The sequence below is a fragment of the Ochotona curzoniae genome, unplaced genomic scaffold (assembly GCF_017591425.1).
Source record: "Ochotona curzoniae isolate NIBS_2020 unplaced genomic scaffold, NIBS_Ocur_1.0 contig_908, whole genome shotgun sequence".
NCBI classification, from domain to species: Eukaryota; Metazoa; Chordata; class Mammalia; order Lagomorpha; family Ochotonidae; genus Ochotona; species Ochotona curzoniae.
The window spans coordinates 4,269,832-4,294,004 of record NW_024466607.1 but is presented as its reverse complement, the minus strand read 5'-3'; the positions used below and the strand labels follow the sequence as shown (position 1 = coordinate 4,294,004).

The following is a 24,173-nucleotide window of genomic DNA, read 5'->3' as shown; positions in this document are numbered from 1 at the left end:
AAGGCAGGACTCTAGGGGCACACACCTTAGCCAGGCCGCTGCTTTTCTGTTTTGGAATGGTTGTCATCGGGTGGACACTTCCACACCTACCTCTTTTCTTAAGTGCATAAAAACCCTAACACTACTCAGATGGCTTGGGGCTATGAGATCGGCTCCTTTCACTTTTTTTTCTTTTGAAAAGAAAAATGTTTTTCTCTTTTATTTAAAAAGATGTCCTCACTGCACAGGTGACTACAGGCTACAGGCAAGGATGGGAGACAGAGGCTCCAACACAACTCATTGCACTTAGAACCGTTACTGAGACCATTTGCTTGTCAACAATGTACCCTCGACCGCAGGGGGGAACTTCTTTGTAGTCTCTGCTTCAGACAAGATTTCCATCTTTCTCCAAGGCCAGAGGCCAGTCGCAACCACAAGTCTTGTTTCTTGTCGACCAGACCCAATCCTCTGACACTGTGTACCCCCTTCCCCAGCAATCTGCTCGGCCTGGGTTCCAGAGGCAGCTGGAAGGAAGCAGCTATGGGCTTGTTCAGTTCTATTTGCCCAAATCCAGAAGCCCTAGGAAAGTCCTGTCTGAGTCTTGACCCCTGACCCTTGCAGTGGCTGGAGTCGGTACTGATGCACAGTCCCACTCCCTCGGGGTGGGTAGTGCTGTGAATTGGAAACCGCAGATACCCTGGAGGCCTGGGAGGCAGCTGACTGCCCGGCACTGGGCACACTTATCGTCCGTAAGTCCGACGGCAATGACGCCCTAGAGTTCTGAGGAAAGGAGGTGGAACTCAGAGTTCCTGTGCTGGACTGAGAAACTGAGTCTGAGGTCGGCGAGTCGGAGGGACCCTGCAGGGTTGGGCTGGCGGCACTGGAGGAGCAGCCCCTCCTCGGCACACTGCCGCCACTGCTGCTTGCAGAATGCTGCTGGCTGCTGTAATACCCTGGAGTCCCTGGGAAGGGGGCCATCGAGTCTGTGGATACGGGGTGGGCGGGGCTGGAATAGGACGCAGAAGAGAGGGAGGACTCGGAGGAGCTCTGCGAGGTGGCGTTTGCAGGCCTCAGGGCAGAAGTTCGGTAACTGTACCCTGGAGACTGGGTGGGATGCCCTCTGAAGGGGGATGAGCTCTGCTGCAGGAGGCTTTGTGATTCTGTGCGGGGACTGTCGCACTGCAGGAGCTGGAACGAGACAGCAGGAAGGCTCTGAGCAGGGAGGCAAACCCCTTGTAGTTCATGCACATTTACTGTATTTTAACTCAAAGTAAGAGTAAGTGTGTGTGGATCTTGTATCTGCTGATTTACTTTCCTAAATGGCCACAGTGGCTAGAGCTAGGCTGGTTTGAAGCCAGGCACCAGGAGCTCCTGTGTCTCCCAAGTAGGGGTAGGGGCCCAAGGCCCTGCTTGGCTGCTTTCCAGGCCACCAGCTGTGAGCTAGCCTGAAAGTGTAACAGCTGGGACTTGAACTGACACTCAAACGGGATATCGGCACCACAGGCAGAAGGTTTAATGTGCTACACCACCATGCTAGCACCTTCCCTTCCATTTTTAAAAAAATTATTTTATGACACAGTTCTATGGTTCTGGAATTTTCTCTCCCTCCTCAAATTCCCTTCATTTTTGTAACAATCTGTAAATTGACTGTGGCCATCTTTTTTTCCGGCATGAGTTACTGCCTGAGAGCGGGCAGATGATTTCCTTCTAAGGTTCTGAAAGCATATGCAAAGCCAGCACCCTGAGACTTCAAAACACGACAAGGACCACAAAACCCTGACGCCCTGGCACCCAGGCCCCCAGCACCTGGTAGCTGTATCTGGAAGGGCTGTAAACGGCTGCTCCTTTGGAGAGTGCTGAGCTCAAGGTCTCCGGGCCTTCTCCGTCGGCAGGGTCTGGAAGATCAAAAACAAATCCATATGGCTTCTGACAGCAAGTGAGGGGAAGTCCCTACTGCCATCAACAACCCATGCTGTTCTCTGCTAAGCAGAGTGAAGGCAGCAAGCCAAAAGCCAAAGAGGACTGGCTAAGCATGGGCAGTGTTTTAAATGACTGAACTGACTCCTGGCTCCTTCTTTTCCTCTTCATCTAGGTGCACTTTCAGGACTCTGCAGAGGCTGAGCAGACACAGCAAGCAGTATCAGAGCTCAAGGAGCGTGAGGCAGGCCAGCTGCGCCAGGAATGGACGCCCTGCTGCCTTGTGCTGCCTGGGAACGAGGCCGGCGGCAGTAGGACAAGGCTCACCTGTGTCCTTCTCGGGGATGCTGCTCTCCCACGTGGGAGAGGGCTCTCCCTTTTGGGCCACCCTCACACTGCTTCGGAGGACCTTGGGGATGCTGCCTCCTTCTCGGAGTCGTTCTACTGAGGTGGGAACCATCCTGCAGAGGAAAGGGGGTACATGACTGAAACAAAGGATTCATGTCTGAAATCAAAAAACCAAGACAAAGATCACACCCTTGCACCCACACAGTCTCTGAAAACATCCTCTTCAACACGGTTTACTTCAGGAGCTCTGTAGAACAAGGTTATTTCCTCTACCTCAAAATGTCAGAAACTCAAGAAAAAAATTAATGGGGAGGGGAATCAAGAAAATGGACCAAAGATGTCAACTTTTCTTAAACCCCATTTAGAAATTGCTAAATTTTCTTTTCTGTGAAATTATGTGCCTGGCACAGCAGATAGAAGGAATGAAGGTTGCAGACTAGCAATACAACCACACGCCTCCCACTGCATATTCCCGAGCACCTTGCTTCGCTAGCGGCCATGAGCAGTCCTGTTTCCCCGAGTCCTGTCAGAATGCCCGAGTACTCTGCATATGCTGGCTGTAAAAGCATCTGTTGCTCATTCAAATGGAACTGGCTAAACTCCCAACTTACCTTTCATGTGGAGCAAGACCACAGAAGTGTTAGTGCCCACCAAATCAAACAGAGCCACAGCAAGGTGGCTTCTTTCTTCTCCAAGGTGGAGGGCCGTGGCTGGCAGGACTCCATCAGCCAGAGTGCACTACCGACTGGTCTCTCAGTCCTCCCATACATTTTAGGTAAAACTGGGAATGATAGTGGCACACACCCCTCTGAGCTGGATCAGAAAACCTTACATACAAACTTACCATCTACTGCTGATACTTTCTTGAGGTCTGCAGTGAGATGATGAAGTGCCCCTGGAATCGGACGGGCTTACCGCCTCCAAATGGGACATAGAGGAATGAGATGGGGAGAACTTTCTGTGAGGGGAAGAAGGGGTTCGGGCTGAGGATCCCTGCACACCATGGGCACCCGGGTCAGAAGTAGAGCTGCTGCCTCCTGGCCCGGCTCCTGCTGACTTGCTTTTGCTCTGGGCAGAGTCACCTCCGCTGCCAGAGTTCTCCTTGGCTTCTTGTTTCCGTTTACGGTACTCCAGCAATGACACCTAGCCAGAGGGAGAGAGAGAGAGAGAGAGAGAGAGAGAGAGACTGTCACTCCAACTGAGCTGTGTGTTGTGCAACCACTGGCAACGGGGACAGGGAAGATGCCATGTTGGTAACCATCAGCTGGGGCCAGTGTGGTGGTGGTGGTGGGTTAAGCTTTGGCCGAATGAGGACAGAAGTTTTTTCCTCTGTTATTCCTATCCCCACTGTCTCTATAATGAAGCCATTCAAATAAACAAAGCAACCACAAATCCACAGAATAGAATAAAAAGTGAGCCAAACCAAGGAGCCCAAGCAGGCACCAGCTCTGGCAGCTTTTCGTAGGTGTGAGAGACCACAGCAAAGCCGCATGCTATCAGAGCATCAATCAGGAGGGTGCACATCTGGCACATCTGCCTACCCATCAGTGGGCAGTGGTTTGGGGTCTGGCTCTGCTTCTGAGCCCAGTGTCATACGGGTACCCACGCACCCTGGTGGCAGTGCCTGCAGTTCCTGGCTTTGGCCTGGCCAAACTACAGCATTTATGGAGTGAACGAGCAGATGAAGATCTCTCTCTGCCTTAAAAAACACAACAAAATTCAGCAAACAGGGGCTGGTAGAGTAGGTAAAGCCACTGCTTGGGATGCCAGCATCTCAAACAGGTGCCAGTTTGCAAGGCCCAACTCCTTGGGCTCTTGAACCCATGTAGGAGACATGGAAGAAGCTCCTTGTTTCAGCCTGGAACAGGGTGAAAAAATAAACTTTTATCTATGCCCTTAAAAGAGACCACACCACAAAGGACCCTCAGTATTTCTGGCCCTGCCTAGTAAATGTTAAGTCACTGTAGCTCAATGTCCCTTGTGGACAATCACTCATTTTATTTTAAAAATTTATTTATTTTTATTACAAATTCAGATATATACAGAGAGGAAGAGAGAGAGAAAGATCCTTCATCTCATGAGTTACCCCCCAAGTGACTGCAATGGCTGGAGCTGCCCGATCCAAAGTCAGGAGCCTGCAACCTCCCCCAGGTCTCCTGTGTGGGTCTAGGGTTCCAATGCCCTGGGCCGTCCTCAACTGCCTTTCCCAGGCCACAAGCAGGAAGCTGGATTGGAAGTGGGGCTGCCGGGATTAGAACCAGTACTCACTGAGATCCCAGTGCATGCAGATGAGGACCTCAAATGCTAGACCACAGCACCGGGCTCAATCACTAATTTTTTTAAAAAAGATTTATTTTATTTTCATTACAAAGTCAGATATACAGAGAGGAAGATCTTCCGTCTGATGACTCACTCCCCAAGTGACCATAATGGCTGGTGCTGTGCCAATCTGAAGTCAGGAGCCAGGAACTTCCTCCGGGTCTCCCACACAGGTGCAGGATCCCAAGGCTTTGGGCCGTCCTCGACTACTTTCCCAGGCCACAAGCAGGGAGCTGGATGGGAAGTGCAGCTGCTGAGATTACAACTGGTGCCCATATGGGATCCTGGCACATTCAAGGCAAGGTCTTTAGCCACTGGGCTACCATGCCGGGCCCTCAATCACTAATTTTGAAAGCACTTCTTGAGCTTTACAGTCCCAGCCCGACAACAAGTTCCCTAGGGCCTGGCCTCTTTAATCCTCCACTTAAGTCCCAATGCTTGGCAGTCAGAGTGTCCACGAGCTACCTGCTCTGCTCTTTCTGTATTAACTGCCTGTTTCATTTGCTGGCTGAATAATGTTTGAGATTCAGACAGGTAAGTAATCTACCTCTCAGTCCACTCCAACCGTTGAATTGGTTTAGGGCCTTGTTTTGTTCTACACAAGTGGCTAGGTGGAGCTCACTCTGCTGCCCTAGGCTCCAGAGGGCAGAACAGAGAAGGGAACAGCATGGTTACAATGGCAGTGCATAATCTGGAGTCAGAGAGAACTGAGTAGCACCCTGGCTCGTGCCCTTGGCTGTGTAACCACGCGGCAAATTCTTCAATCTGCCTTAGTTTTGTCATTGAAAAATAGGAAACTAACTGTTACAGGATTACTATGAGGATAAAAAAACACAATGCCTGGGGTCTGGCGTGCTGTCCTTGTGGCTAAAGTCCTTGCCTTGAATGTGCCAGTTCTAATCCCGGTGGCCCCACTTCCCATCCAGCTCTCTGCTTGTGGCCTGGGAAGGTGGTCGAGGATGATCCAAAGCCTTGGGATCCTGCACCCAAATGGGAGACGGGGAGGAAGTTCCTGGCTCCTGGCTTTGAATTGGTGCAGCTCTAGCTGCTGTGGTCACTTGGGGGGTGAATCATCGGAGGGAGGATCTTCCTCTCACTATATCTGACTTTGCAATAAAAGTAAATAAAATCTTAAAACAAACAAACAAAAAACCCAGCAAAACCACCACAATGCCTGTAACTAAAAATGTTGAATAATTACCATTCTTTCTCTCACTGCCCTGCAATTTCAATGTGCCAGGTACACACAACATAAGCACAGAGCATGTTTCAATTATCTGAGAAGAATGCCAAGTACAAAGTGAGAAATGGCTAAGAAATTGCTGAATCAACTGGCTCATGTTGTTCTTAAGAGGGCCTGTGTGACGTGGGACTCTTACCTTCTTTCTCTGTGGTGGGTTCTGGGGGGCAGAGGGGACTCCTTCACAGGCCCTTTCGCCACCAGGAGACATGGATCCACGAGAGAGGTCTTTCATGAAGCCATGTTCATATCTGCTAGGAAATCCTTCAGCAGGGGAACAATAGCCTCCATCCAAATGCAAAGGCTTCCTGTCTCCTCCAAGGGGAGAGCCTCGATACAGCCCGTCTGCTCGGGGCATGGCGTTCAAAGGGGAGTAGGCGTACATCAGGTTGAACTCTGTCCGAAATGCCTGGTCCGAGTTTCTCCCCAGAGTCTGGTGTCCATCTCCACTCCTGCCTGGGAAGCCAGTCTCAGAAGTGGGCACGACGGAAGGATGAGGAGCCAGGTCGGGCTGCCCTGAGGTGAGCAGGGAAGGTCTGTCTGCACAGCTGTTAGTGTTGGAGTCAAGGTATCCCACCTTTGTCAAATCCAGGTCTTTCCGGTGACAAAGCTGAAAGAATAAAAATCAAAAGACGTGGGGTAGGGGACAAAGGAAGATGTCAGCGGGCAGGAGGGAAGGGAGGCGAGGCAGACAGGTGAACAAGGGAAGAGGAGAGAAACCTGTTAGCATCTGTAACAGTTCCACGCTGTCTATAGGCCAGATTACTACAGAATCCAGATATTTCCCAAATTGATCTAAGTCTTTACGTCTGAGAATGCTGGGAGTCAGAGTTAGGTACCTGGCAGATGTGACTATTCTGCCTGCTGAGCCTTCCCTCAGGTCTGCTGAATCCCTGCACTGCAGTCAGGAACTAGGGCAACGGTTAGGGATTTACCTGAGCCCCATGCACACTACGAAGCTGAGACTGGTGTCTTAAGGCAACCGGCTTCTGGTGTTATTGATTTCTAATATTGATGGGGGGGGGGAGGGGGAGAAGGTGGAGGAAAGTAGGAGACAGATGGAAAAACAAGCATTTCAATGATTGGTTCAGGAGAGGAGAATGACATCAAAGATGTCAACCAAGCAGTTCTTCCTTCAGTTTCACCCTTACAGAAATTTCTCATACTGCTTTCTGGTCACTCGATTCTTTATCCTCTAAAGTATGTCAATCGATCACAAGACACTGATGCTCACCATTGCAGAGCATCTTAAACATGACCAATATGACTCCCACCTGTTACTGGCAACACATGAGACAGTTCATCACTAGGTCAACCACAGCCCACTCCCCATGAAGCACGGTAACAAAAAGTCAAGAGTTATGTTGCTCTCTGAATGATCTAAGTCCTTAACGACAGAGGAGAAAGCTTTATTTTCCTAAGACCGAGTCAAAACCTGCAAAATATCTCTAGGACTCTCATCAAGTACAGCTTTTTCCAGGCTTACACCGATGCATCACAATCCCATCTAGTCAGACTGCGGAAACTGTCACTGAGTTTAATCCAGAATTTTTACTGGAATGGGATGGGAACAAAGAACAATTACTTTCAGAAAGGTAAAGAGCAAACCCATCTTTTTTTTTTTTTTTAAAGAGGAAAAGGTTCCACATGGATTCAGATTAACTGCATCTGTACATATCTTATAATAGAAAACTCTAGCAATCAAACCTAAATTTAATATCTCCATAGCAGCAGGGTTTCTGGGAAAAACATATAATGACTATCCTAAAAGATACAACACACGCATCAACTGTATCCTAAATCCTCAGAACCCAAGTATCAACAACTGAACTGTACAGCACCCTTCAGGGGCCACACAGAAACCATGGGAACGCTAAGGCAGACGACTTTTTCATTCTGAGTGAACTACCGGACGAACCCTGGGATAAGGCATAAATCATTTCCCACTCCTGGACTGTCTGCTGCTCCTTTACTAGCCCAAGACAATAAATATCAGAACACAGCTTCTCGGAACTTCCTCATCAGCTAACAAAAGGAGTCCTGCCACAGAGTCTGCATCCCATAAACCTGACTTGTACATTCTATTCTTAATGCTCTTTAGCCAACCCCTCTCCCAAATGAGAAAAACAAACCCCAACTCAATTGTCCGTGCTCACACAAACACACATGCACACACTCACAGAGCTACTTCATCTTCCTCCACCTGCACCAACAGCCCTGCACAAGCACAGTTACACAGTCACTCAACTCACTGTGGTAGAGTAACCTCCCTCCAGCCCATCACCCCACTTTCTGGGATCCCCAGCCCTCCCCACACACTCACTCTCAGCCTCCAAGTGTGATTGAGATGGTGTGATAACTACCTCGGGTGACAGGGACTCGGGCCTATGCGCAGGGGAACTCTCAGGGGAGGATATGTTCTAGAGGAGGGAAAAGCATCTTGTTATTCATCTACTCCAAGTCAAGAAGCAAAACAAAACAAACAAAAAATAAAAGCAAGCACAGATGTTAGCCACAATTTTTTGGATGGAAGGGTGAGGGGCAGTAGGTTAGAATGCATAGGATGTTTAACTGCAGAACTTATCTCAATGGAGGGAATGACTTGTTAAAATGCTTCCTGCTTTCTGAAAGCATTTAAGGATAAAGTGGTTATGTTTGAGTTTTAAGTACACCTTTAAAGCACCTAACAGCAAAGTGACTGGTGAAAATTCCCACGTTTCCTTGTAGTAACCTGTGGTATTTGTCACTGAGGGGTACCCTCCCCTTATTCCTTAGAGATTTTCCCCTCTACTCCGGTACCCGTCTGCTTGTCACATCTTTTCTTCCCCCTAGGTGCTGTGAGTCTATCACTGATCAGGGGAACATTTTAGCATGCTGGGAGTTGACAAGGTTAGTGAGACGGAAGCATTCTTTCTAAGTGACACTTAAAGCAGGGTTCTGGGTGAAGAAGGGTGATTTTGGTGTGAAGAAGAGGGTCATGAGGTGTGTCCTCCCTGTGCTGGCGTCTTTACAGATGCTTCTATGCCTGGTTTTCTCCTGCTTAACTCTGCACCTTCTTCCTTTAGCACTGGATATTTTTCACAATTCTGAGTATCTCATTTCAGAAATACTCTTTCAGCAAACTGGTATTTACTTTTGACATCTTTTCAACATTTCTTTGTGTCATGAGCCCTGAAGACACCCTACACCTCTCTGTACCATGATATAGTGAAAAGCATGACCATCACAGTGGTGCTAAGAATGGGCCGGGGTGCTGAAGCCAAGCTTTCATTTTGAACTGGTGACAGACTACATTTCTTTGGTTAACTCCAAGATGATCCGAGTGGAATCACGCACAAGACCTTTCATGACAGTTATCTTTTACTGCAGGATTTCTAATATGGTGCCTGGACTCTTGATCCATACAACAACTTTGATTTTTTTTCCTATTCTAATAGACACCTCAAATTTGTACTGTATTTCATCGTCATTCAAAAAATACTGCAAGGGGCAGGAAATGCTGAGTACTGAATGTGCTGATTTTGGATGGTCACTTGCCTTCTGATGTCTACAATTTCACATTCATAATGAAATCTACACCAATAAAGCATAAAACTTTCTTCCTGTACTCTGCTGCCCTGCAAGGAGAATGTCTTCTCTTGAACTCCGCAAGTTGACAGAAACGCCTGAAGAATGCAGTGAGAGTTAACTTCCCTCCAAAAGTCAAATGTCACCATGAAGGTTCCCCACACAACTCCCCCAGCAGAGGTTTGCTCCCACAGCTCCTGAGGTCAAGAGTTAGATATCAGTACCCAGTTATACTCGTGAGGCTGCTTCTTCCCCTTACTGAGCCACTTCCCCAGTCTATGTAGCTTTAATCCTTGAGATCTCATCAAGGTTGAACAGGGAGGATGTGACTGGCTGGATCTCTGACCTTTATCATATATTCTCAGAGAAACAAAAGCTAAGAATGGAGCTCTGTGTGTTTAGTCAACAGAACAAATTATTTTGAAAACTTGAGAGACAGTGACTATCTTCCAATACAAATCAACATGCAATAGATGAGTTTCTATACACGATTCTACTGAAACATGTCACTAAAACTTTGATACTAAAACGATTCAGTTATATTTGAGAACAGTAAGACACACACTCCTAACTTTATCCAAAGATGAGTTGTATAAAATACATACGGCTAGCTTCTTGTCTACTTCTTCCCAGCACATGATAACAACCTGAACCGGAAAGAAAACCCTGCATTCGCCACATGCCACATCCCGAGCCTTTCTACATCTCTCTTCACTGAGGCTGCAAGTAAAACACAAAACCTGACAGAGACCACTCATCATTGCAAGGCCCAGAAATGAAGACACACTGCGTTAACAGGATCTGCACATTCAGGCTGGTGTTACTAAAGGTTGTGAGTGGCTGCGGAAATGCTCCCTTTCACCAAGGCATTAAAACAAACAAACAAACAAACAAAAAAAAAATAAGGGAGATCCAGGCAAGCCTACTACCTAATGTTTTAGAAACTGATGTATCACATGTGAAAGACCAATCCATGGGGTCAGACAGCCATGTTCCTATGTTGGGGAGCACAGAGGCTGTCAAGATGAGAGGTACACATAACCAGCCACAATGACTTTGAGGTTTTCCGTTTTCTGCTGAGATGGGGGAAGGAAGACAGCAAGGAAACACTTGGAATGATACTGTACTTTAAATCAAGAGGTACAAATGGTAATTTCATACCAAGCACTCCCAACAAACCAACCCAAATCACCTCAAACTGCAGAGGAGTGTTGCAGCGACTAGCAGTAGTCAGGGATGTGATTGGCGAGAACATGAGGCTGTATCCATTCCGACACTCCTCTTCTCCTGGATGAGATGGGCCAGGTGTGGTCAGCTGGGGGCTCTTTGAGCCTGAACCGGAAGGGGGTGGTGTGACTGGAGACAGAGGTCGAAGTAACTTGGTGACATTCTGTTCCATTAGATAGCGAGACTTCCATTTCTTTAATGGGCTCACCAAGTCTGTGAAACACAAAACTTGAGTGAGAACTTGCAATCAGAGTTTAAGTGAGGGTTCCATAGTCAAGTCACCAATATCTGCAACTAGCCTTCAAACCAATCTAATCTTTTTCCAGCACAAAACACAACTTTGCTTCTGTTGTATTCTTGAAAATATTACATCACTTGTTTTAAAAAAATCATCCTCTACTAAAATGCCACAGTACCAACTATAATTACTTGAACAGAGATGCATATTCCTTTCCGTTATCTCATAATTTGATCGAGTCAGTTACACACGATTTCTGCTCAGACTCCTGGCTTCAGCCTGGCACAGCCCCTGTGCTGTGGCCATTGGGGAGTAAATCAATGGATGGAGGAGTTTGTCTCTTCTTTTCACTGCAACTCTGCCTTTCAAATAGAAATAAATCTTAAAAATTAGTAATAAACGATTAGTAATTAGACCTGTATTTCATGTGTCATAGGACAGATCTATTGCATAAGCAATCTTATTAAGTAATATATCTCCCCTAAGAAATATGAAAAAAATTAAAACCCACCCTTTTTATGTTTAATAATGTTCAGACTGACATGCAGGAGGTAACGGCTGTATTTGGGTTCCTGACGCCACGTGGCAAATCTGCGTTCTGAGCCCCTAGCCTCGGTTGTTATAGACACTTAGAGGGAGAGCCAGCAGACATTAAGATCTTTGTCTCTCCTCTCACTTTTCAAATATAACCTAAATTATTTACTTAATCCCTAGTGCATGGAAAGGTCTGCACAAGGCTCATGGGCATGGCTCATTGCTCACATCTGCTATTCTCAAAACACGTGAAGCATATGTAATACTGCATCATCAAGAGAGCTGACCCACATGCTATGAATCGGTGAAAAAATGACTATCTTAAAGTGGTATTTACATATCAGATTTCCTACAAGCTTTATGTAAAGTACTAGACTGAGCTGCTAAAAGTAATTATTTCACACAAAATTTGAAGTATAATCCTAAAGGTCAAGAGAACTTTGATGACACAAATGAAAATTTCACTTTTGTCTTCAAAACTAGGTTAAATTACATCTCTAAGACACAGTGTAACGAGTGACAGTAGGAAAGGTATGAGTCAGCAGGTCATGACCCACACTTTGGGAAGAGTCATTTGGCAGCAACAAGATGAAACTGGTAACTTGGAATCTGATGATACCAGAATAGTTAACAAAAAGAATTATAAGGCAATGATTGAGGTAGATTTTTTAAGAAATGCCCAAGTGGTCATAATGGCTGGAACTGAGCTGATCCAAAGTCAGAAGCCTGGAGACTCATCTGGGCTGCAAATGGGAGCACAGGGCCCCAAGGCTTTGGGCCGTCCTCAATTGCTTTCCCAGGCCACAAGCAGGGAGCTGGATGGGAAGTGGGGCTGCCTGGATTTGAACCAGCGCACGTATGGGATGATGAACTTGTATGTAGAGGATTAACCAGCTGAACCATCCCATCAGCCCCTAATTTAAATAATTCAAAAAATATATTTATTTTTAATTTATAAATCAGAGAAAAAAAGAGAGAGAAAAGATCTTTCATTGGTTGGTTCACTTCCCAAATGGCCTCAAAGGCAAAAGCAGCGCTAGGCCAAAGCCTAGAGCCTGGAATGTTACCTGGGCTACACACATTAGTGGCAGGGGCCCATTCATTTGTGCCTCTTGATCTTTTGATGTTTTCCCAGACACACTAACAGTAAGCAGAATAAGATGAGCTGCAGGGCCTGGTGCAGTGGCCTAGTGGCTAAAGTCCTTGCCTTGAACGTGCCAGGATCATGTATGGGAGCCAGTTCTAAACCCTGCTTCCCATCCAGCTCCCTACTTGTGGCCTGGGAAAGCAGTCGAGGATGGCCCAAAGCTTTGGGACCCTGCACCAGTGTGGGAGACCTGGAAGAGCTCCTGGCTGCTGATCGGCACAGCTAAGGCTGCTGTGATTACCTGGGGAGTGAATCAACAGATGGAAGAATTTTCTCTCTTTCCTCCTTTTATATATATCCGACTTTACAATAAAAATACACAAATTTTCTCCATGTTGCTTTTGTGACCCAGGCGAGTGACACTACTTTGTGGCCCAGACCCACAGATCCCACACTGGAGTGCCATGGGGCTGGACTGAGCTTCACTCCCAATTCCTGTATGATGGTTCAGTGGCTAAAATGCTCGCCTTGCACATATCAGGATTTCTCTCATTTGGGTGATGATTTGCGACCTGGCAGCTCCACTTCCCTTGTGGCCTGGGAAAGCAGCTCCCTGCTTGTGGCTTGGGAAAGCAGTTGAGGACGGCCCAAAGCTTTGGGACCCTCCACCCGTGTGGGAGACCTGGAGGAAATTCCTGGATCCTGGCTCCGGATAGGCACAGCACGGGCCGTTGCACTCACTTGGGAAGTGAGTCAAAAAAAAAAAAAAAAAAAAAAAAAAAAAAAAAAAAACCTGTCCTTCTCTTTGTAAATCTTTCTTTCCAATAAAAACACGTAAACCTTACAAAAAAAATCTTGGTTTTGCAAACCTATTCTTGAAGAACAGGTACCTGAAATAACAACTTCTAGGTTAAGGGTTATACACAATTGCAACATACATGATAACCTCACCAAATTTTTACCATGGACATTACTCTATTTTTATTACAAATCATTTCCCAATATATTAACCATCTTTAAATTCAGGGAAAATACAGATACAAACAAGGATGGTACAGTTTGAAAAAACAAAAAAGCAAATGTTCTTAGAACTCTGTGTCACATCTTTCTAGTTTGTCAAGGGTGTTTCTGATGACTGCGCTCCACCTTTCCACACGCGCACCCATCTTTGCAGCAGTAGCATACTCATGATGAGGTTCAGAATTTCAGGAATTATAACTACTCTGAGAACTGTGTGATGCAAGAGACAAATGGGGTATCTGTGTATACATGCATTATTTATTTTTTTCCATGAATGAATGAAATCTTTTTCTAAAATGTAAAAAACATTGCACTTCAAAACTACTAAGTTTTCTTAGTATATAAATGGCGCTGATTTTTGCATATCTGTGTTCTATTCAACTGGTATTAATTATATTTTCAAGATTTTTTCAGTTAAGTAGGAGGGTCTGGTATGGTAATATAGTGGCTAAATCCTCACTTTGCATGCGCCAAGATCCCATATGGGCACCAGTTCATGTCCTGGTTTCTCCACTTTCTAAGCAGCTACCTGCTCGTAGCTTGGGAAAACAGTTGAGGATGGCCCAAAGCCTTGGGACCCTGCCCATGGATGGGGGAACCAGAGAAAGCTCCTGGCTCTGAATCAGCTCAGCTCCGGCCTTTGAGGCCAATTTGGGAGTGATCCACCAAGAGACGGAAGATCTTTCTCTCTAAAGAACTTTCTAATAAAATAAATCTAAAACAAACGAACAAACCAACAAAAAACCCACATACAAATATATATGTGAACTTTTTGCAGAAATAAAATGTCCAATATAATCTAAAAATAGTTTAAATACACACATTTAAGGAGTTTTTGGAAAGCTCAGAGCAAATGCATACTACCTAAAAATAATTAAATAAATAAAAAGAACGTGCATAGCAAAGGTTTTTTTTGCACCAAAGTAATGCTACAACCTACCTTTTAAGTGTATGTGAACTTTCTGAAGTATTCTCCTTCTCCTAGGAGAAATTTTTTTTAAAGATTCAGTTTTATTTATTTATTAAATATTTATTTTTATTGGAAAGGCAGATATACAGAGAGGAGGAGAGACAGAGAGGAAGATCTTCCATCCAATGGTTCACTCCGAGCCAGTCAGGAGCCAGGGGCTTCTTTCGTGTCTCCCATGCAAGTGCAGGGTCCCAAGGCTCTGGGCCATCCTCGACTGCTTTCCCAGGCCACAATCAGGGAGCTGGATGGGAGGCAGGGCTGCTCGGATTTCAACTGGCGCCCTTATGGGACCCTGGCACGTGCAAGGCAATGCACGTTTAGCTTCTAGGCCACAACACCTGGCCGCAAAGTTCCCTTTTACCCGTCATTCATTTATTTGGGAAGCAGACAGAGCAAGAGCTTATCCGTTGGCTTTTCTCTCTGAACACACGCAATGAGTAGGTTACGGAACTGAATCTCACGTGACAAGCAGGATCCCACGTTTTTCAGTGACTAGCTGCTGCCTCTACAGGTAAGTCCCAGCAGCAAGCTGGAGCTGGAGCTGGAGCTGGAGCCGGAGGCAGAATCCCAAGAATCCCCAGAATCCACATGTGCAGATGTCCTAACAGCTGGGTTCATATTTATCCCCTCCCATGAGCTTTCATGAAGTGCCCTTATATAGTCATCTAATTTACAAACATTTGACATTTTTGGTCCTTCAATGTTTTTAAGTACATTGGCCTGGTATTGCACTAAGCATCTTGAGGGCAGCATGTATTAGCCATACAAGCAGACAGTTCTACTTTACACTCTAAGCAACTGAATCAGCAACAGGTAGAGGTGGCCTCCACAAAAAGCCCATTTGATTCTTTCTCCCAAACTCATCTGTCTGCTGTACCCATCTTCTTGGTATTCCCAAGCAAATGACATACATCCACTTCTGCACCATGCTTGATTTTTAAATGAGTCATTTTGCTGCTGTTGATGTTACTCCTTACAGACTGGCCATGTGCTGCTACTCGAGACTATGGTGGTAGTCCTCAACCACTCCAGAGAATCCACAAACGCACCTAGCCCATATTTTAGCTACTTAGGACATGCATGGCTAACCAATAATGTAGCACAACCGAAAGTATGGCAGGCAGGTGCATAGAAAGAAGGAGAGATAGAGAGAGGGAAATTTCCTATCCATTGGTTTATTTCCCAAATGGCTGCAATGGGCAGTACTCTCCCATGTAGGTGCAGAGGCCCAAGTACTTTTTTGGGTTGTACTCCCAGGCACATCCGAAGGAATATAACTGGAAGTGTAGTAGTCAGGACATGAACCAGTGCCCATCTAGGGTATCGGTATTGCAGGTAGTGGCTTAAGGAGCTGTACAACATCAGTCCCTACTTCTATTAATCTTATTTAATTCAATCTCCCTGATATTTGATGAATAGAATAAAAATAATTTAAATAAATGTATTGATGATCTCTCCTAAGCTCCATTATGATTTTATTATGCTGGGGTTATGTACACAGTCACTCACAAGGTAAGATGCAAAATATTATGAACAAATTAAAATAATGATAGCACACTTTCTACAAATAAAAATTTAAAAGCCCAAAGCATAACCTTAATATAAAGCAGAATGACTGAAATCCAAGTAAATTCATCACAATTATGCAGCAAGGAACAACAAAACAGTTTGTTTGAAAGTCTGAAATACTATGTTAGTGGCAGCACTACAGGCGCTTCAGCCCATTTCAGAATGCTTTGATTGTTTAAGTCATAACATTGATTCAAAAGTAAATTGAGGGGGCCCGGCGCGGTGGCGCAAGTGGTTAAGTCCTCGCCTTGCACGCCCGGGATCCCATATGGGCGCCGGTTCTAATCCCGGCAGCCCTGCTTCCCTTCCAGCTCCCTGCCTGTGGCCCGGGAAGGCAGTCGAGGACGGCCCAAAGCTTTGGGACCCTGCACCCGCGTGGGAGACCCGGAAGAGGCTCCTGGCTTCGGATCGGCATAGTATCGGCCCGTTGCGCTCACTTGGGGAGTGAATCATCGGATGGAAGATCTTCCTCTCTGTATATCCGCCTTTCCAATGAAAAATAATAAAAATAAATCTTAAAAAAAAAAAAAAAGTAAATTGAGGGAACTCAAGAGAATTTTAATGAAGTTGATTCTGGTAAGAAAAACATGGGTTAAAAAAAGAGACTGTTCTGAACAAAATGAATGACAAACTAAGGCATCAATGCTTTCAGTTAGAAGCCTGGAGTAAGAGTCCTGTGAAGACCAACAGACCAGGTCATTTCTCATGGCCTTCAAGTTCAAGGTTTCTGGGGACTTGGAACTGGATGTTACATCACTATCTTCTGGAAAATTTCCACTAGTTGTAAAGTCCTTTTGAATACAATTAGTTTATAAGTTCTCATTTCGTTAATCCTCTTGCCCCTCAACCAAAACTCACCCAAGTTATTAATTCAAAGAAATTTTTAAAAAGATTTATTTTTATTGCAAAGTTATATAGAGAAGAGGAAAGAGAGAGAAATATCCTCTGTCTGATGATTCACTCCCCAAGCAGCCACAACTGCCAGAGTTGAGCCAACTGAAAGCCAGGAGCCAGGAACTTCCTTCAGGTCTCCCACACGGTGCAGGGTCCCAAGGCTTTGAGCCGTCCTTGACTACTTTCCCAGGCCACAAGCAGGGAGCTGGATGGGAAGTGGAGCTGGGGGAGTTAGAACTGTCGCAAATATGGGATCCCGGTGCGTTCAAGGTGAGGACTTTAGCCACTAAGCCCCAGAGCCAGGACCTCATTCAAACTTTTGACTCTTTTCTGATCACTTTCTTGCCCTTCCCCCCGCTTAAAATTATGCATATAGATGTCCTAAACCTACTACTTTAAGTGTATCTAATCTTCCCAAAACCATTTCTGCTGTTATCTGAGTACTGTCTAGTTCCTTCTTTGTCGTCCTGGGAAAACTGATCCCTGCCTTGAGCTCTCTCTTCCTCTGTAAAGACAGATGTGAGTTAACTCTTCAGAGAACATGCTATCTCCTATGTATACCACAAGTAGCAACCCTGTAACCCAGCATGTGCACATCCATTCCCAAGTAGCTCATACCTGCATTGTCCTTGCAGATACTAGAAGAGTTACTGTTCTCTTGACTTTGGTATAGCTGCTGAGTTCTCGTCTCTGGGGGTGCACACGATGTCTGAGTCATCCCTTCCTCCAAGGCTTGCTTTATCCAGCGCTAAAATGGGAAGAGAATCACAGAATTATTCATAACCATTCAAACACTGCTGTCTACACTTATTTCCAATACACTAACCAGGTTATTAGGTGTCAGCTGGTCAGAGATGCAATCCAACACATTCACTTGGTTCCACATTCAAGTATCTTCCTGCCTTGTTTTTTTCCACATTACAAAACTGCCCCTTCCATTCTTCTCCCAGAGAAAACTAACAAGACTCGGAAATCAAAACCAGTACAATTTTGACTGATTTAATTTTTCATACTGCTTAGCATGGAACAAATGCTAAGAAATAAGGAAGAAATCTTAACATTTATCAAGATTCTGATCACACAGAGTAAAATTAGCAGGTAAAATAATGCATAAAAGGAAAATGGAGAACTATAAACAGATGTCTGCCTGGGGCAGGGGAAATCAGAAGATCTAACAGAAAAGATCCACAGGGAATACTCTGGAGGAAAATAAATAGCTCCTCACTGCAGATACCAAAGATTCTAAAGGGTCTGTTCTAAAAGGCTTATAATCTGTGGGATGTCCCCACCGTGTCACATAGTTTGGCTATGTTCTGTATGAGTAACACAAATCATCAAAAGAAAGGATCTGCAGAAATAAAAGAATGCAAACAAATCCAAACCAAACACCCCTCTAACAGTCTCTTTTGGCAGTGAATACTGGGATCTGTGTGGGGGGAAACAAATTTGGGTCAAACAAAAAGCCTAACAAGAGAAGGGTAATAAGATCGCACATTCTGTGGGAAAGAGAACACTTCTCATCTGTGACTGCATTCTATTGAGATACAGAGGTGTAGGTTGCTCACCACTGTACGGCTCTCCTGCTCCATGTAAGACAGACTGAACCCTGGTAAACATCAATTTTGAAGTCATACCCTCTCTCAAACAGTTAGAGCCAAGGTGAATTAATTATTTTTATACTTTAGACAACACATACTGTGGGTAAATACATATTCTCTCACCAAAGAGGAACATTCTGATAGATTTCCCTTTTCGCAGTTGAGAAAGTATTCCAGGAAAGGTCTCCCAAGAAAAATCTCACATCACATAAATGCCAATGTAAAAATGAGGATAAGAGTGAATATGCACATGAAAAGATCTCAATGTCATTTCAATCACATCAGTATCTTAAGATACGACTACGCCAGTGAGAAGCCAAAAAAAATCAAGAATGAATTCTCTTACATGCAGAATATTGATGCAAAGTTGAACTGTCAGAACCATAGATCCTTACAGCTTAGAAGAGACCTCAGAGATTATCTTGTCCAAAACACTCACTTTACAGATGGGGTAAATTAGGTCTAGGAGGACAAAACGAGTGAAAAAGCCTGTTACAGATACCTTTAGTACAAGTTTTTCTTCTCAGAGCAGATGACAGAACTCACTTGGGTTCACTGAGCTTTCCTCTGAGAGAAGTAAAAAAAAATTTTTTTTATCTTTGCTGTGTCAAGTAGATGTTATCCATAAAAGAATCCACATTCTGGATGTGATGACTACAAAAAGGGAACATAAAACCAACAGGGACATTCTGGGAATAAGATGCCACTACGGTTGGCAATCAGGTTAAACACAGCACATACAGTCAAACTCATTCTCTTGGCCCTGTTAACAATTTTTAAAGTATTTCAGGACCCACGTAAAAAGGAACAGAAATACTTGTATCTAATAAATTCCCATTACCCCCATGGATCACCAATTAATTTTGGACTCACTTCCCCACATGCTCAAATTCTGTTTATGAAATCATAAAACAAAAGCAGATCTTAGGAGGCATAAACACGAATGAGAGAAATGTTTTTAATTGTCTCAGTGTGGAGAAAGAGTAGGAAGGTTTTAGGATCCAAAGACATCTGAGTTCAAACTTGGCCTTGCCACTTATGGGCTGACTTATTGTAGACAAGAGCACAGCTTCCAGATCTGAAATTTGAGGTCAACAATCCAATGATAAAGGGTCATCACAAACACTACACGAGTTGCTCATGAGATGAAGGATATGAAAAAAAAGTCTGCAGCACAGTGCTAAGCACACAGATCTTCAACTTCAGCGCTCAACTTAGAGACGCACTGACCAACTAAACCCTAAAGAACAACGTTTCATTATCAGCCAGGCCGGTTTTCTAAGTAATCTGGGAGATCCAAGGTTATCTCTAGAAGGTCAGCAGAGAACAGGGCAGGACATCACTAACAGACTTGATGGTCACTAATAACTGTTTCTCCTTAAAAATAACTTAAAAGTCTAAAAGCAAATACATAATCAGAAAACGCCTTTGAATAACCGTAAGGATTCAATTCACCAACACCAGATACACAAACATCCTGTCAAATTCTCCAAGAATATGGTGACAAACTTACACATATGATATTATTCTGTCTTGCATTTATTTTAACTTAAAAGTATCCCAATGAGAAATAAGACATTGGGCCTGTGAGGAATATAAACTATCCTAAGTGATCTCACAGAAGGGGGTTTGCCTCATGTATCAGCCTCATTCATTCTCTGAAGAACTTTCAGAAACTCCCTAAGATGGTATTTGATCATGGGCAAATTAGAACCCACAGCAAATGAACCTCTTTTAACATGCGTAAGAAAGTGCTTTGCCATACTCACCTAGGAGCAAGCTGAATTCACTTTCACACTAAAAGACCCCATTTAACTTATTTTAGCTGATAAAAATCTAAAAATCTGGTAAACTAGATTACATTTGTTTTAATGTAATCTTGACATGTTTACATCAAATATTAAGGTAGTGATCTGAATAATTCAGGTCACGACTTTTAAAATGTACAATGTGAACAGTCTTGTTATAACTTGGTGACCATGAAACACACACAGATGCAAGTTGTGGAGCACAGTCTATGTAACACAAAGCCTGCGTAACACAAGACTAAGGAAGGCCTGAGAGACTATCCCATAGATCTACATTAAAATAAGATTCTCCTTGTTGTCTGTAGAGACAAAACATAAAGAAGGTACAGACTCAAGCCCTAAATCATGACTAGGCAAAAATAGCTCAAAGAAGGTGATTTCTTAGAGATCTAAAGGCATGGAACATATGATTTTGGTTTCCATGTCTCTGCTACCAGGGAAAGCAGAAACACAAGGCCACTGAGAAGATCATACTATTTCACAACTCAGACTCTCATACTGCTCTGCACTGAGCTGTCTTTTGAATTTTGAGAAGACATTTTGTACTATTTTTGGGAAGATTAAGAATAAAAGGAAAAGAAGTTTCATATACATTATCTCTAAACTTGCTCTTCCTTTGAATACAGACCATAAAAACATCCCCTATAAATTTTGGCACTGTTCGCAAATGCGGTCCTAATCCTGGACTTTCACTTCTAACAAGGGACTGAGCATGCTAAACCAGGAGAGGAATTTTGAGTACTACACACCACACCAGAGTTGGCAGCTGTCCAGTTACTATAGATGTTTAATCACAAGGCTCACTGCAAGGAAAATAGTTTTCTTTAAGATACATTAGTCTTTCAAAGTGAACTGATACCAAAAAAATACTCTCAGATTTCTAACTTTCCCTTTAATCATTAATGATTATGTAATGTTCTGTTCTTATTTAAAAGACAGTCACCAAGATTTGCTTCTGACATCTAAATGTCATTCAAGTTATTAACATTACATGTAAATTTCTCTGGCAGGGATTTTGTGAGCACATTTTTCTTTAGGATATTTCCTACTTAGGAAATTCCCCAGCAAGTGACTCAAATCCTTAGGTAAGATGTGCAGTTTGGAGCAGACACTGTGTAGTGTGTTGCTCGTCCACAGTTGTGCCTTCCTTTTTGCAGATTCCTGTTGCCCTCCTCCTCCCCTCCAAATCCCATACCCTTTTGGCTCATCCTTTAATGTCCCCCTCCCCCCAAGAAATAATTTCTGTTCTTTGGGAAAGATAAAAGCTTTAAGTTTGGAGGAGTCAGGGAAGACCTGCCTGGAGCTGGAGACTTCATCCCATCAAATAATCTACATGCAGCATCCTCATGTACGTGATGCCAGTGGAGGAGGGCAATGGCAGGCACTGAGGAAGGCAGCCTGAATCCAGATCTGAGGATAAGAGAAAAGGATGTTCCAGGGAACAGACTCTACCCCAAAAGAAGACCTACACTCTAGAAACACAGGCATGACACTACACCTCTGAGGGAGTGATGTATTCCTACGAGACACCTTTGGAAATTGTACATGGCTTGTAGGTATTAAGAGAGAGTATTCCAAAAACAACTACCAGACACCACTCCACTAGATCCAAGAGAGGAGGAAGAGGCAGAGAGAGGCAGAGCGAGACTTTTTATAGTAGTTGAACTGTCACTTGGTCAAGGAATAGAAATCATGCCAATTACAATAGAAATTTTCTGTTGATCTCCAATAAGTGATAGTAGCAATTAAATGAATTTGAAACACAATTTGATCAGGCAACTTGGGGCCCAGTCTCACAATAATCACAAATGAACATTTTAGTCAATACCACAAGAGTACACATGAAAACATAACCCTTCCTACGCACTCATCAACTGCTGTGTACTCTCACTCAGTGATCTCCAGGGCTCTCAGAACAAATAGTGAATACTCACAAATGAGCATCAAAAAACAAACAGCCCACCTCAGTTTTACTCTTGATGTATCAGCAGTCATGGCTGAACAAAGCTGACTCATTACTAACTCACATGGGCGGAGGCTATCTAGACGATCTGTTTGATATATCACAATTATAGGTGTCCCGGGGTGGGGTGGGGACCCTCCTGTCCCCCAAACTGAAAATACTACATAAACAAACATACCTTCTTACAGGAGCTGAAGGTGCCATCAGGCAGGACAGGCCTTCGCCGCCTCTCAGGCATGAAGGGTGAGCCAAAGCGAATGTAGTGTTTGGGGGTGGTGCAAATTAATGGGGAGTGAATAAGGCCCGGTAACATGTTCAGGGTTGTTGCCAGTACAGTTGGGTCCGTGGTGATACGTAATGGGCACTCAACTGGGACCTCTTGCTTCTCTGCTTTGTCATTCAGCCATTCTGTAACTAAATACTATGATTAAAAAAAAAAAAAAAAAAAAAAAAAGACATGGTTAGCTAATGCTGCGAATGCAAATCAACAGGCTATAGTGTTCATCACCAAGACAGATCTCATGGAGAAATTAGAAGCAACAGCAGTAGCTACAAGACTATGCACTGGGCATCAGACCAAAGATATGTTCCCTTACCCTCCCCATATCCAACAAGAGAGGAACAGCTCTGTCAGTGAAATGTCTGCCTCATAACAAGGGATCAAGAAGAAGGCACTAGAATGGCTTCAGTTTTCTGTTATTTTATCCAATGTAATAACATGGAGATGAATATTTCTCTGGAGATTGATTATAGGACTTGTTATCCTACTAGGAGAGCTCTTCCCTGAGCAGATGTAACAAGATGTGGTCATGGCTTACCTTTTTGGTTTTAGGATATTTAGATGCAGCACGGTTGACATGGGATCCAGTAACTGACACCACAGTCGGGTCAGATCCCGTTAACTGCCTGTTTTCTCCTGCACTGTCTACACTCCCAGATTCAGTAGGAGTTATTGAGCTGTTATTTCCTCCCTCCTCCAGGGTGGCTTGAGACAACTCTGCTTGCTGTGCACTGGCCTGCTTCTGCCGCTTCAGTCTTTGGGCTGAACTGGTCCGATAGCGAGAAATTCGGCTCTTCGGTCGGGGCCGAGATGGCTTCGCTGGAGGTGGTTTGGTGACTGGTTTTTCAGCAGCGATATCCTATAAAAATAGTAAGGTCAAAGTTTACCAATAAATATTTGCTTTCTCATTCATTCTTCCTTAAGAGATTTATTTATTTGTTGAAAGAGTTAAGAGAAAGAACAGAAACATTTTCCCTCTGCTGGTTCTCCCTCTAAATGGATACAATGGACAGGGCTGGGACAGGCCGAAGCCAAGAACTTTTTTTGAATGAACTTTTCAACCACATGAGTGGCAGGGACTGAAACACTTGCTGCTTTTTCCAGGCTATCAGACAGGAAACTGGGTGAGCCCTGGAGTAGGGATGAGCAAACCAGCACTGATTCAGGATGACAGTTATCAATATCTATTTTGCCAATAACTTGATGTAGAAAACAAAGACAAAGACAAAGGATGCTCAAGAGAAAATGAACTCCCACTGGTTGGTTCAATCCCACAAATGCCTGCAGTGCTGGGACTGGACAAGGGCCAAAACTGGGAATCCAGATTTTAGAGCAAGACCTCTGTGTTGTTTAGCAACCCACTCACTGGCGCCTCACAGACTACACACCCAGCAAAGTGGAGTGAGGGACTGGGTTCAGAACTCAGATGTTACAATATGGGATGGTAGAATAGATGCCCACCAAACCTATTCACTTTAAGTACTGTGAATGCTTACTAGCAAAAAAAAAAAGATTAAAAAATATTAACTTAGAATTCCTAAAATCAGTTTAAACACACAAGCTAACCAGGTGGCAGAAAAAAATACATACATACATACTTATATATAAAAACATA

The 24,173-nt window shown here is 44.2% G+C and overlaps 1 protein-coding gene across 12 annotated transcripts in view; it reads right to left on the bottom strand.

Moving 5' to 3' along the window:
* Window positions 1–200: 200 nt before the first annotated feature.
* The window catches only part of SETD5 (SET domain containing 5), a 46,960-nt gene continuing 22,987 nt past the window's right edge, over window positions 201–24,173 (bottom strand). For all 12 annotated transcript variants that reach the window (XM_040995114.1, XM_040995115.1, XM_040995116.1 and 9 more), the window contains 9 exons: window positions 23,097–23,417; window positions 22,457–22,699; window positions 17,528–17,657; window positions 10,563–10,810; window positions 5,943–6,413; window positions 3,089–3,387; window positions 2,224–2,357; window positions 1,786–1,874; window positions 201–1,167 (listed from right to left, as the gene is read on the bottom strand). In XM_040995114.1, coding sequence (XP_040851048.1) covers window positions 559–1,167; window positions 1,786–1,874; window positions 2,224–2,357; window positions 3,089–3,387; window positions 5,943–6,413; window positions 10,563–10,810; window positions 17,528–17,657; window positions 22,457–22,699; window positions 23,097–23,417 — 2,544 coding nt within the window. In that variant the 3' untranslated portion in view covers window positions 201–558. The remainder of the gene's footprint in view (window positions 1,168–1,785; window positions 1,875–2,223; window positions 2,358–3,088; window positions 3,388–5,942; window positions 6,414–10,562; window positions 10,811–17,527; window positions 17,658–22,456; window positions 22,700–23,096; window positions 23,418–24,173) is intronic.